At 35.0% G+C, this 14929-nt stretch overlaps 1 protein-coding gene across 1 annotated transcript in view; it reads right to left on the reverse strand.

Annotated features, from left to right (window-relative positions):
- SLC2A13 (solute carrier family 2 member 13) overlaps positions 1-14929 on the reverse strand; it is a 432223-nt gene that overhangs the window by 318494 nt on the left and 98800 nt on the right. Inside the window, exon 3 of the mRNA XM_029204950.1 lies at positions 5783-5991. Coding sequence (XP_029060783.1) covers positions 5783-5991 — 209 coding nt within the window. The remainder of the gene's footprint in view (positions 1-5782; positions 5992-14929) is intronic.

Raw genomic sequence — 14929 nt, forward strand, 5'->3', positions numbered from 1 at the left:
TACAGAAATAAAATACCTGTACTCAGAAAACTATAAACTGCTGTGAAAGAAATGGAAGAGGACACAAACTGATGCAAAGATATACCATGCTGATGGATAGGAAAAATTAATATTGTTAAAATGACCATACTACCCAAGGCAATCTACCGAGTCAATGCAATCCCTATCAAACTACTAGTGGCATACTTCACAGAAATAAAAGAAGTAATTCTAAAATTTGTACGGAAACACGAAGACCCTGAAAAGCCACAACAATCTTGAGAAAAATAACAGAGCTGGAGGTATCATGTTTCCTGACTTCAGACTATATTACAAAGTCATCAAAACAGTATGGTACTGGCCCCCAAACCGACACATAGATCAATGGAACAGAATAGAGAGAAATAAACTCACACATTTATGGTCAGTCAATCTATGACACAGGAGGCAAGAATACACAATGAGGAAAAGACAGTCTCTTCAATAAGTGGTGCTGGGAAAACTGGACAGCTACATGTAAAAGAATAAAATTAGAATATTTTCTCAAAGCGTATACAAAAATAAACTCAAAATGGATTAAAGACTTAAATGTAAGACTGGAAATCATAAGACTTCTACAAGAAAGCATAGAACACTCTTTGACATAAATCAAAGCAATGTTTTTTGGATCTGTCACCTTAGGCAAATGGGACCTATTTAAAAGCTTTTGCACAGCAAAGGAAACCATCGAAAAAATGAAAAGACAACATACAGAATGAGAGAAAATATTTGCAAATGATATGACCAATAAGGGATTAATATCCAAAATATAAATAGCTCATACAACTCAGTAGCAAAAAACAAACAACCCAATTAAAACATGGGTCAAAGACATGAATAGACGCTTTTCCAAAGAAGACACAGAGATGACCAACAGGCACATGAAAAGATGCTCAACATCACTAATCATCAGAAAAATGGAAAGCAAAACCACAACGAGGTATCACCTCACACCTATCAGAATGGCTATCATCAAAAAGACCACAAATAACAAATGTTGGTGAAGATGTGGAAAAAAAGGTAACACTTCTACACTGTTGGTGGGCATGTAAATTGGTGCAGCCACTGTGGAAAACAGTATGGAGGTTCCTTAAAAACCTAAAAATAGAACTACCATATGATCCAGCAATTTCACTTCCGGATATTTACCCGAAGAAAACCAAAACACTAATTCAAAAAGATAAATGCACCCCTGTGTTCACTGTAGCATTATTAACAATAGCCTAGACTTGGAAGCAGCCTAAGTGCGCATGTACATACAAGTCATGACTCTATCCCACATCTATGCAACATGAAATAAACTAGTAAGATAAACCATAAGAGATAAGCAACAAAATGTTAGAAATGGTATATTATTTTGTACTCAAATGTGCTTTTAATTCTTAAAGTAGTAATTGTGTCTCTACTAATTCCAAGCTTTGGCTTGGCAACCTGGGATAAATAAAGATGTATAGTTAGTTATTACTGAAATGTCTTTAAACTCTGGTACATGTACATGTATATATATAATCAAAATGTTCCAAGAAAATTAATCTGGTTAACTTAACGATACGTATAATTTTGCATTTGCTGTTCCCTCTGCCTAGAACCATCTTCCCTTAGTTCTCTACATTGCTGATTCTTTATCACCATTCAAACTCACCTCTTCAGAGAAGCGTTTCCTAATCATCCCACCTAAAGTAGCCCCTCTTCAGTCCCTCTATAAATATGTTATTATCCTGTTTGTTTCCTTCAAAGCAATTACCACAATTTGTAGTTATCTGGTAATTATTTACTCTTTTATTTATCAGTTGTGTACCCCTCCCCAGTGGGCCAGAACCTTGTCTATCTACTTACTGCCACATCCCCACATTTATTGAGTGTCACTCAATAAGTATTTCAGAATGAAAGACTCTTGTATAGTATTTAGAATTTTTATTTTATTATTTTTAATTTTTTTTTATTTTTGGCTGCGTCGGGTCTTAGTTGCATGCAGGATCTTCATTGCAGCATGTGGGATTCTCTCTAGTTGTGGCGTGCAGCCTCCAGAGCACATGGGCTCCGTAGTTTGCAGCACACGGGGGGCTCTCTAGGTGAGGTACATGGGCTCAGTAGTTGTGTAGTGCGGGCTTAGCTGCCCTGCTGCATGTGGGATCTTAGTTCCCCGACCAGGCATCAAACCTGCGTCCCCTGCATTGGAAAGCGTATTCTGTACCACTGGACCACCTGGGAAGTTCCAGTATTTAGAAATTTTAAAACAGGCATTTCTCACAGACTTTTAAAACTAAAAAATCAGACTGTGGAGCTGTTATAATCTGGTTCTCTTTTCTTAAAAACCTAACAGAAAACTGAGGTTCAGTGCTCCCCCAAAATTCCTTTTAGGATTACAAGTTTGGAATGGAGCCAGGACAAGTCTTTCATTTCCCTGTCTCCCAATTCTGAGAGCTTTCCCAACCAAGCTGTCATTTCTTCTAGTCTCACTTTATTAGTCCTACAGGATGTATAAACAGTGTTGAACACAAATGAAAATTGTTTGCTTCTTTTCCCATAAACTGCCTTTTTTCCCCTATAGTGGAGAAATCACATGCTAAAGAGGTCGACTTTTATGTCATGTGCAGAAGAAGAGATGAAATCCCATTATAACCCAATCCTGTTCCACAGCATGGCCTATGAGCCTCACTTCTCCTGCAGACCTGGTCAGAGAAGCCACCATATTCACTACATAAAGTCATAAAGTATGTTTTGAAACAGGAAGTAAATAAGTCCCATATACACTGACATTTCACACATCAAAAAAATTAATACATAGTTCAGCAGCTATGCCTATTTTCCTCAAAGAGGTCAAATTTAAACTCAAGTGACCAAGGAAAAAAATCCTACAAATAGAGGAGGGTCACATAACCAAGTACCATTATAGTCACAAGTCACAAATCCACTGGAAACTCTGAGAGAAGGACATCGTTTACTGATCTGGAATCAGACCTATTTGGCTCACAGGTAGCAGGTAACTAAGCCACCACGTCTGATGATAAAACATTTCTGCCAAAAGGAAAGGTGGTCGTATTAAACAACCATTTTCTACCCTCCTGGAATAGCTGAGTATTTTATGGTGCCTAGGACAAGGTTCGTCCCTCCAAGCAACTACCCTCCACTACTCAGAGTTCCTGGGCTTGAAGTCATGGCTCAAAATTCATCAGAATCCATGGACAGATTAACACAAGTCACTCTCTAACCCTCCAACACAATGGCTGACTGTTCTCTGAGCCAGAACATTTTTGTTATTTCAAAGTTAGCTGTTTCTTCATGTGTAGTTGTCCATCTAGCCTATCTTTTCAAATGTAAAGTGACTGAGGGCAGGACCTTCTGGTTTGTAACACAAGTCCTAGCACTACTCTCTATTTTCCAACTGAACTGAGATGAAAATGATGCAATAAAATTCATACTGTGCAGACTACGTTTTACTGTGGTCAAATTTATCAGTCACAAAAATGAAGCCCCAAATTATTGGTGCTTGTGTAACCCCGGCAAAACTGTCTGTGTGCATTCATGCCATAATGCTATTAATTCTTTACCTTTATAAAAGAACATGAGATTAGTTTTAAAATTAAGCAAGATGACAGTACTCAAATAATACAAATCCAGAAATGGAAAAATTATTAATCCTATTAGTTACAAAGTTTACAATATTTACCCAAGCATAAGACAAATTAGGATTCAGTGGATAATATTATGGTATTAAGATTTGTGCCACTTTGTCTTTGAAGTGATATCTGCCTTTAAGTTTTCTATCAATATGTAATGCATAACGAATAAATTTTATGTATATAATTTTTTAAAAAAGATTTGTGCCAAATGTGCACATAAAGCAATATGAGGAAATAGGTAAATAGCTAACTATTTTATCTATATCCAATAGGTATACATAAAATAGTGTCCTACTTAGTTCCCAAAGACGTCTAATAAAAACTAAAGCAGACACAGATAACTGCAATCCTATCTACCTCAAGTTTCTAAAAACCCATTTGGTTACACATTCCAAATAGTCATGAGACTCAAACAGCGTGCATCATCAACAACTGCATGGCTAGACCAGTCAGACAACTTTTTAAGTAGTCAAAGTGAAGCTACATGTTCAATGCTTTGTAGTAAAGTCAGTGGTATCCCTACTCCTAAACAAGAAGTGTTTTTTATTAAGTTGTTGTTTCTATCCTTAACATAAATTAATAAAAACTTATGTTCTAAGTAGTATTCAATATATCCTAATACTCTGAAAAGATTTCCACTCACACATTATTAGCACATGGGTTTCAAGTATACTGATTACATGTAATTACATTACGTTATTGATTACAATATGAAACAACCTCATGTTTCATTCAAGCAGCTGCTGAGAAGAATTTAGACAGAAGCATGAAAGAAGTTATTTGTAATTTAAATAGGCACTTAAAATTGTATTTTAAAAATTAACACAATCTTGAACTCACTAAGTGAATTAATTTTGTTAAAACAAAATTCTCTTTAATACTTGCACTAATGTGCAGAGTATAGGAAATGCTGACAATGCCAGGCACATGGTATATACTCAGAAACTTTTTGCTAAAAATGACCTTCACCTAGAGTGGGCTCACAATTATCTAGGGGCTTTTGTCTGAGGGGCTTTCATCTGAGCAAGGAGGTAATAAGATCACACTGTGTATGTAAGTATCATGTACTGTGTATATGTAAGCCAAACCATGTGTGGCTACCACAGTGACCAGTTTCGGCAGTGTTCATTCTATTGCTTCTTCAGCTCTACCAAAAGATAGTAAGAGTGAGTGAACAGACCTTCCAAGACTTGTGTATGACATATATCAATAAAGGGTTGTGTGTGTGTTTGGCATTTTCTCAGGTATGAAAAATAATTTGACTAATATAAGTAAGCATCTCCACTGAACAACCAATTAATGTAGAGGCAGAAGGAAGGCTGAGAGAAAATGAAACAATTTTGGGGAATGTGAATCCAGCAGGGAATTGTAAAATGTCTACCTTTTCCCATCATTCCCATCTGGCAAATCGCTTACCCAAATCAGACTGTCAAGATTACAGATCTTGCCTGAGAATTTTTAAATCCCTACGTGATTTCTTCTCTGAAAATCAATTCATCAACATAAATTAACCAGAACCATGCTTTTTTTGGTTTCTGACATGGTTAAATTGTGATTAGACAATTAAACATTTTAATGAAAACAGGGAAATGCAAAATTATTCCATAACTAGTATATGAAGGTATTCTTAGTCTTTATAAAAATTAGTATGGAAATTAATGTAACACATGTAAACAAGGTATTTAATTTTACTAAAGTGATTTATTTTGACAATAGTTCAAACTGAACTTTTATTTAATATAGGTCAATAATACATACTTATAAGTATAATACATACTTATATTTATATATTAAATAGTTATATGTAAAATATACATATTTATATGTAAAATATACATATACTCAAAAAATGTCCCCACTCAAAATGACAACTATGTCAAGTATATGTGACTTAAAATAAAAGAAATTACAAAAATAAAAATAGTAATTATTTGAGGACAGTGGCATTATGGCAGTGTTTTCTTCATTCTTTTATAACATTATTATATTGCTTTTAAAATTAAAATATGTTTATTTTGGTTTAGTTATACATATTAACCCACTTCATCATTTAGAGACATTAAATAATACTAAAAGAATATAATTTATAAGTAAAACTATTATGTAGTTTTAAAATTCATATATGTATAAAATCCACATACCTGAGCCAACCTCTTTTTCCTCTTCTTCAATGTTGTTTTTGATGCTATCATACTCCTCATCAATGGTCTGGTTACCACGCATCTGAGATAAAATTCTACGGGCCTTCTGAGTCTGTCCTTTCTGAATAAGCCATCGAGGGCTTTCAGGTAAAAAGAGAAAGCCAAAAAACTGTATAACTGCTGGAATTGCTGCAAGTCCCAGCATGTACCTGTAATAAGAAATCAATACATGGTTGTAAAATGTGGTCTTATTAGCATTCAGTATGAATAAAAGGTTTGTGTTCACCACATTAGGAATAACATATAATGGTAAAAATTAGAATGATTTTCTTTTCATCATATGTGCATGTGTGTGTCACCAGAAAAGATATTTTTATATTGTAGTGAAAAACTGAAAAATGAGAAAAATCTGATTCTTCTTTATCTCTCGCACAAATTACAATGAAAAAGAATGGACAAAAGTCACGATAATTTTGGATAGGCATTCTGAACCAAACACAACATGCAAAACACCAAAATCACCATCCTATCTAATACTAATATAATATAATTCTGTAATTTACAATATAAAAATGGGGCTAAGACAAAACTCTCTGATATCTGTTTAAAAGATATACTTTTCATTAAAATAAATGCCCAGATGTATTGCTTTACAGTTATTTCTTCTCTGTAAATGATTAGTTATGATTTCATTTTGCCATCAAGCATCATTTTTTTTAGACAAAAAAGCACTTTACTTAAAAAATGGGGGGGTGGAGGGAGAGTTAGGAAAGCACATAGCAGCCGATAGCAGAAAAAAGATGAAGTCAGATGCTAATAATCATTATTAAAATGACTAGAAATATGAAAAAGCTGCTAATGTTTTAAGTTGTCATCTTCTTCAAATGTCTATTCTTAATGACTGACAAAATTCTAAATAACAAATAAGCATAGCACTTTAAATCTACCAGAGAAATAACAAAAATAGCAATATGAATATATCAATATCAAAGATCTTTCCAAATTATTCTGACCACTGGACTAATCTCCTAATACCTCTAGGCCTCAATCTTTTTAAACTAAGTTAGATTACATAAACTTCAAGGTCTCTTTAAATTGGTGGCTTCTATGAATCTAGGACACCTGAATGTTTTCTATTGATCCAAGTTCCCAGAATATTTTCCATGGTAGATTTATGGTGGTAGAGCTCAGGCCAGTCCTGATTACATAACAACCCATACTCACTGGCATTCATAAATCAAGACTCAATACACTTTTCAAAGCTGTTCTAACTTTTAAGCCATGCTAAACCAAAAGTATAGCAGTCCTGAAGACACATATCTTGTGAATAAGCCTATTATTTTCCAGGCAATTTCATTTTACTTCCAAAAAGAGTAGAAAAACAAAACACAATTGCTACATGGATGTTAAGAGTACCTCCTACTCAAACAGTAGCTATAAATACACTCAGAAAAATTAACTAAGATTTAGAAAGTGAACAAAGTGTTTATGAATGACTAAATAAATCACTTGGCCTACAATATTAAAGGAAATCTTATTAGACATGTTTTATACTTTAATCCATAAGTATTGATAATTACACCAATACTTAATCACTCCTTCCTCTGCTCACCTAGAAAACATTTTTGACCTCTATTTATGTCATTATACCTTGTATTATAATAAATTATTTACCTATTTCACTTGACTGCATATTTAACTTTATATTCAGCATAGCACCTTATAAAGTATCTTGCACAGTAGGCATTTAGTAAATGTTTTATGAAATGATACAAAAACAGCTATATATATCGAAACTGTCTATATAAACTAAACAGAAAACTGTTTCACACTCATAGTAAAATTTTATGCAGCAACTCTACTGGATCATTTAGCTCTGCAAAGTTACTTACACAGAAATTCTTTCCAATGAAACTATTTGTTACTCTAGATATAACCAGACCTTTCCTTCTGTTTGTTACTCTAGATATGACCAGACCTTTTCTTCTGAAGACTCATCTGATGAGAACTAGAGAGATCAGCTCACACAAATGCATATTTCTGGCCTCTTTCCCTTAAGATGATAACTTGTATAACCAAATCTTAATGTGTGTTTTAATGCTGTAAATGAATGAAATTTCTATTCAGTGTGTTCTCTCTTAAAAAATTTAAGAAAAAAGGTTATCCTACATTGCCAATTATTTAAAAGAAAAGCAATAAAAAGGTAGAAACCAAATATATTGGATTAGGAAATAAATAAGAAAAGTACTAAAGATGAAGGCCTTTACTTTTCATTTCTCTATACCTTTCTTGATCTTTCCTTCCGTTTTCCAAACCCCCTTAGTGATGAATTAAGATTAAAGGGGTGCACTGAATACTTCAAAGAAGCACTGAAATGAATACAGAAACTGAATCATTTTTAGACCTGAAGATGCTCACATAATACTTTGCACTTTACTACTATTTAATCCCAGAACATAATATTTTTAAAAAATTAAAAGAAAAGGGAAGAAAAGGGAAAATACAAAAAGAAAAATATAAAGATACATATTAGCCTGTTTTTTTAAGCGAGCTGTAGAAGACAGACTACTTTAGCCCTCCAGCCTTCTGAAATCTCTAAGTCCCAAGAGTCTAGGTCTGACATTTACAATTCAATGCCTTAATACTAGGGTAGGAAAAAGGAACTCACACTCTATTGCCAAACTTTAAGGATATATTAAAGCCTGTTTTCAGAGACTAGTCAAGATAAAACATGTTTTATACATTTACATCCTAAGATTTCTAAAAGTAAAACAAAGGAGCTTATTTTACTATATTTTAATTATCTTTCATGATAAAAATATTTTGATAGAAATAAATTACCATGGCTTTGTAGAGACCAAATACACAAGAGATCAGGTAACTGTGGTTTATGATGGAGAGAGGGTAGGAGCAGACCTGGGTCATACTTCACCTCTGGACACATTAACCACAAAACCCTGATCAAGTTATGTAACATTTTAATGCACAGATGACAGTGTCCATTTCATTGAGCTGTTGGGAGAATTAAGTGAAATCATTCTTTTGGTACCTAAGCACAAAGAGAAAGCTCAGAAAAAAATGTTTTTACCTCCCTGACCTTCTCCCCTCTCAACTAATTCAATGCAACTTTTCTATTCCAGCTATATCATCCACCCAAACTTTTAGTAGGCAGCAGTAACCAGTTTCTTTCTTGAGGAAAAACTGTTCCTCCAATGATATGCATACTGGAGAATAAGAAGAATAAGTAAGAGTTTGCTTTGCTGTGATACTGATGAAAATTTTAACATGAGACTAAGAGAGGAGGAACTCTATACTAGTTAAGGCACTATCAGACTTACCAAGAGTCCTCTAAATCCAAGGAAACCAGGAACCAGATGAATGACAAGAGTACACTGATAAACCAGGCAGGCAATCCCCAAACAGACAAGCAGCCCCCTATTGACATGGGGGATCTCATAATTATAAGCCAAATCAAGGGTTCTAAACCCTGGCTGCACATTAGAATCACCCAGGAGGCTTTTAAAACACACCAGTGTCCAGGGCCCACCTACCCCAGGGATTTTGACTAATTGCTCTGGGCTTCAAGCTCAGGGAATTCTATTTTCTTAAAAGCTCCCCAGGTGCCATCAAGGCTGAGAACCACTGATCTAAGTGTTTTAAAACTCCAGGGGGTGAAAGTGAACAATAAGCACCCAAGGTCCACCTTAGAGCAAACATCAATTACCTTCTGGAGGCCAGATAGCACATCAAGCTGACAGAAGGGGAAATGAGGTTGACTCAATCAAAAATGCCAAGCCTTCATGAGTTCTAAAAATTTTTAGAATATTCTTTAGCATCATGATCACTCACAGAAAGATACCTTTTAAAACTTTCTAAACTGAAGTTAACAAAGGAGCTATTTTCTGGTACAACTAGCAGTACCAGCACCTGCCTACCAGAAAACTAAGGAGGGGACCTCAAATAGTAAGCAATACTTTCAAATTGTGTGTTTGGGCCACCTATCAACAAAGGAGACAAGCCAGGCTTCTTCACCTCAGATTAGGCCTTCCCAGTGTCAGGAACTGAAACTCTGTAAACCAAACATCCCTCATTCCTGGGTGCCTGCCCTCCCTACTGTGGCTGAGCAGACCTGCTGAGCTGCTGCCATCAGATGGCCTGTGCCTCACACAAAACCAAACAAGTCCTTCATTGAACTGAACAATTTACAATCATTCTTGTTTTAAAGGAATCATATTGCTCTAACCTATGAAACAAAAGACAAGTATCTTTGAATAGATGGCCATTTAAGACACAGAATTTTGCAGTTCATAATTGCCCCTCTCTGAACTGATGATAACATGGTTATCTGAAAACATAGTCAACAGATAAACATGTTTCTTATCTCTAGTAGTTCCACAGCAGTGATGATTATGTTCCAAATACATGAAAATCTACTTGAAGGTCAAACTCAGCTTGAACAGCAAAAGTAGTAGCTAACACATAGCACTAGTTACTATGTGCCAAGCACTGTTCAAAAGAATTAAAATACTTTAACTCATTAATCTTCGCAACATCCCTATGAGGTAGGTACCATTATTATTACCATTTTAAAGACAAAGAAATGAGGCACAAAGAAGATACAGAACTAACATGCGGTGGAACTAGGATTAAAACCCAGGCTCCCTATAATAAATGTTTATTGTAAGTCAAGCTATAATAAATGTTTCATGATTACTTGATAATTATTCTGCAGAATTCATAAAAGGGGTCATAAATTTACCTCAGCCTCATGTTTAAGGATCGCTTTAGAAGTCTGCTGTTCACACATCTCTGTGAAATGCAGTGAAGCCCTGTGGCAGTAGCAGGGGAAAGGGCTGCCGGGTGCAGTCCCTCCCAATCTTGCCAAACCCTGCATAGCACCTGACACTTAGCACCCACTGGGCTAGGGAACTGCAAACTGGATTTAACAACACGGACCCACTAGTGGCAAACGGGATATTCTCTTACCCTCAACACCAGAGTGCTTTTATGAAAACAGCTGACTATTAGTTAAAAGAAAATATATCATTTGTAAGGGTAAACTTGTGGTGCTCACTTTGAACACTATGCCAAAATGAATTTTGATTTCATTTTTCTTTTACACTGGTAAACTTTTCATATAGGAAAAATTTAGATAACACAATAGATAGTTTAAAAGATGTTTGAGGGCAAAAAATTTTGACTTGGAATTTGATCCTTTTAAAATGTTTTATATGACAGATGTGATAGATCTAAAGTCGCTTTTGTCTACACTTTGTTTTCCAATGTCTGCCTTCCAGGGCTTCCCTGGTGGCGCAGTGGTTGAGAGTCCACCTGCCGATGCAGGAGACACACGTTCGTGCCCCGGTATGGGAAGATCCCACATGCTGCGGAGCGGCTGGGCCCGTGAGCCATGGCCGCTGAGCCTACGCATCCGGAGCCTGTGCTCCGCAACGGGAGAGGCCACAGCAGTGAGAGGCCCGCGTACCGCAAAAACAAAACAAAAAACAATGTTTGCCTTCCAGAGGCCGCCCCAAAAGGAATTGTGCTGGATTGAGGAATTGTATCCTGCGTCACGTTCTGTTTACTTCTCTTCTCCCCTTTATGCTTTTTCCTCCTTAAATTCTCAAATGATGGGAAAAGGTTGCCAATGCCTTATAATGCAAGAGCTATACGATTTATGGTTTTACTTGAAAGTCAAGCTGTAACAGAAAGACTATCATAGCTAAGGGAACTGTATTACAAAATATTATATTTAAAACAAATTGTATAAAATTATTTTTATGGCTCTTGAGGTGCTGAATTCTACTAAGGGAAGACATTTTCACTCTGAGGAGCACAGTAAAGATTTTTTGGACACTGCAGTCATTTAGCCAAATATCCTCCTAATAGGCCATGATGGCATTAATGTGCAATTCAATAATCACTTCCTTACCTGTCTCTAGACCTCGTGTTGTTAAAAGTATACATTTTTAAACCAAATCCTCATGTTACATTTTCCTAGTCCTAGAGAATCTTGATATTTTTCAAAACAGTAAGATGAGCTCAGTCACCATCTCTGAAACTGTCCTGGGTACAGGGAGGATTTTTAGCAATATTCTCTAATAATATCTCATACTGTCTTATAATAAACTGAAAAAAATCAAATGACAAATCTGTATTTGTTATTCCAATAGTTTTACCTCCATCCTCTATCTTCTAGCTTGCATTCTGTTTATATCTATTTGCTATTAATTTGGAAATCAAGAATGGTTAGCCCATTCTAAGAGCACAAATCAATTAGAGGAATACTGTATCACAAATACTAAGCATAATGCTATGCTTTATTCTTTAAAACTCTACAGTTTCAAATTGGCATTCTTTCACATATAACTACGAAATAAACTTTAAACCTTGTTCTCCTGAAACATTTCATTGAAAATAGAAAGGGCTAACAGAGTAAGTAAATTCTTTGAAAATGTTACTTTTTGAAGATTTACTGTGTTTGCTTTGAAAGCTAAGGCTGAACTTGCCATCTGAGATGTTATTCAGCTATTTACCCAGCAAACATCTGAATGTGAGTTAAGTACCAAACTCTAAGCCAATCATTAAGCAATTAAGCATCATGAATGAACTTAACCAGAGTGCATTACTGTGTAAATCCAAAAACATCTCCCCAAGCTCAACTTTCCAATGATCTCTATCATTATACACTTTTTAAGTTTCCCCTTAAAAAGGCATAACCCCATACCTTCAAACCACATCCAAGAACACTGTCCTTCAGCCCTATATCTAGAGCTACCCAACTTCGTTGTTCAAGAGTCCTACGGATTTTGAGTTTTTTCATAAACTTTAAGTAATAATCACATGAGTAATGCATTTACTCCGAGATCCCTATTCTTGGATTTACAAAAGAAACAGCCACCTTTAAATATCAACGATAAAATAATTACTCGATAGTCATCAAACATGAATTGTGATTTATATATGTTCTTACTTAATGCAAGTTTTAAATGTAAGAAGATAACACTGAATTTAACTACCTGCTATAGTTACAACTTACTTGATAATATATTTAAAAATTTTTCTTCATCACTCACAAATCCATTTCAATAGATAAGAAATTAAAATAAGAAAATACTGCCTAAGAAAGGCTACAAATGAACTTACCTACAAAACCGAAATAGAGTTACAGATGTAGAAAATAAACCTTACCGGGGGTTAAGGAGTGGGGGAGGGATGAATTGGAAGACTGGGATTGACACATACACACTATGATATATAAAATAGATAACTAATAAGGACCTACTGTATAGCACTGGGAACTCTACTCAATACTCTGTAATGGCTTATATGGGAAAAGAATATAAAAAAGAGCAGATATATGTATTTGTACAACAGATTCCCTTTGCTGTACATCTGAAACTAACACACACTGTAAGTGAATTATACCCCAATAAAAATTAAAAAAAAAAAAAAAAGAAAATACTGCCTAATTGAGACCTCAGGCTAATAAGTTAATTTTCCTCTGCCATTAAGAGCCATGTAGAATATTAACATCAATGACTGATACACTTGAAAATCTGATGGCAGTTAGAGAGCAAACAGGAGACACAAAGCTGGGGGTACATAATAAAAAAAAAAAAATCAATGTGTCAAGTTGGATTCTTTCAAGTAAAAAGGTGATGTGATACATCACCAGCAAATGAGCAATTTTTATGTTACCTAGTAAACGAGTCTATGTGAACTGTTAAAAAATTCATAGCCATAGATGTAAACATATATATAAGCCAAAGAAAATATTAACTCTATCTACATAATAAGGGGAAAATCTCTCAAAGTAATTTGATATCAGTACATAAGGCAAATGGCTTGGCCGAGGTTATTTAGCGCTGTGGTCATAGCAGAAGCAGCAAGATATACTTGCTTTAATAGAATAAGATTAGATGCTATTTAAATAAATAATGTGGTATTTTGCAGAGATATTAGTATTAAACAACATGGCAAAATGCATTAAGATGTACAAAATTGACAGTACGAGTGCTGAAAATAATGCGCGCACAACCATACCTATATACATACCCTTTTTTTTCCAACTCTGAATATCTTCCATATGCAAAGCTCTATGTTTGGGATTTTGGAGATACAGAAATGACTAAGAGATATTCCCTTGCTTCAAGGAGCTCATACCTAGTAATCATGGAACAAAATTGGATTATGTAATTGCTATGACTGAGATTTAGGCACAGTGTAAGAGTAAGGAGAAAAGTTATTTCAACAGAGGATATTAGAAAAAGTGTCATGGCAGAAAAAACATTTAAACTATCACTGACCATTGCAGAAAAGGAATATAATGGAGAGAGCCAACATAAGGTTGAAATTAACTTTTTTTAGGCAAAATTTGCATATAATAAAATGAGATCCAAGGTGTACCATTCTGTATGTGTATATGTGTGTGTGTGTGTGTGTGTGTGTGTGTGTGTGTGTATCCTTGTAACTACCATCCCAATCAAGAAACAGAACATTTCCATCATCCCAGAAAGTTCCCTCATACCTTACCCCCTTCCAGTCAATCCCCATTGCCTTAGACAATCACTGATCGAATTTCTGTCCCCATAGCTAATTTTGCATATTGATGAACTTCATATGGAATGTTAGAGACCATACTGCTTTGTATCTAGCTTCTTTAAATCTTGTTTTTGAGATACATCCATTCTTTCTGATCTACCGATTTATCAATCCTTACCAGTCTCATTGTTTTAGCTTTATAGTAAGTCTTGAAATCAGATAGTGAATTATCCAACTTGTTCTTCAAGATGGTTTCGGCAATTCTAGGTCCTTTACTTTTCTGTAAAAATTTTAGAATCTACTTGTCCTTTTCAGTGAATTTGAATGAATGTAAGTGGTGATAGCGGACATCTTTGTCTTGAATTCCATCAGAAGGGAAAGCATTCAGGCTTTCCCCATTGAGTATAAAGCTGGCTGCAGGTTTTTTTGTAGATGCCCTTTATTAAATTCAAGAAGTGCTCTTCCATTCTAGTTTGCAGAAAGGTTTTATCATATATAAAGGTTATTCTGTCAAATGTTTTCCTGCATATATTGAGATAGATCCTTTAGGTTTTCATCCTTTAAATAATTTCAACATGGTGACTTGCGCAAATTAATTTTCAT

This window comes from Monodon monoceros, unplaced genomic scaffold, assembly GCF_005190385.1.
Source record: "Monodon monoceros isolate NGI ecotype Baffin Bay Population unplaced genomic scaffold, NGI_Narwhal_1 Super_Scaffold_6, whole genome shotgun sequence".
NCBI lineage: Eukaryota > Metazoa > Chordata > Mammalia > Artiodactyla > Monodontidae > Monodon > Monodon monoceros.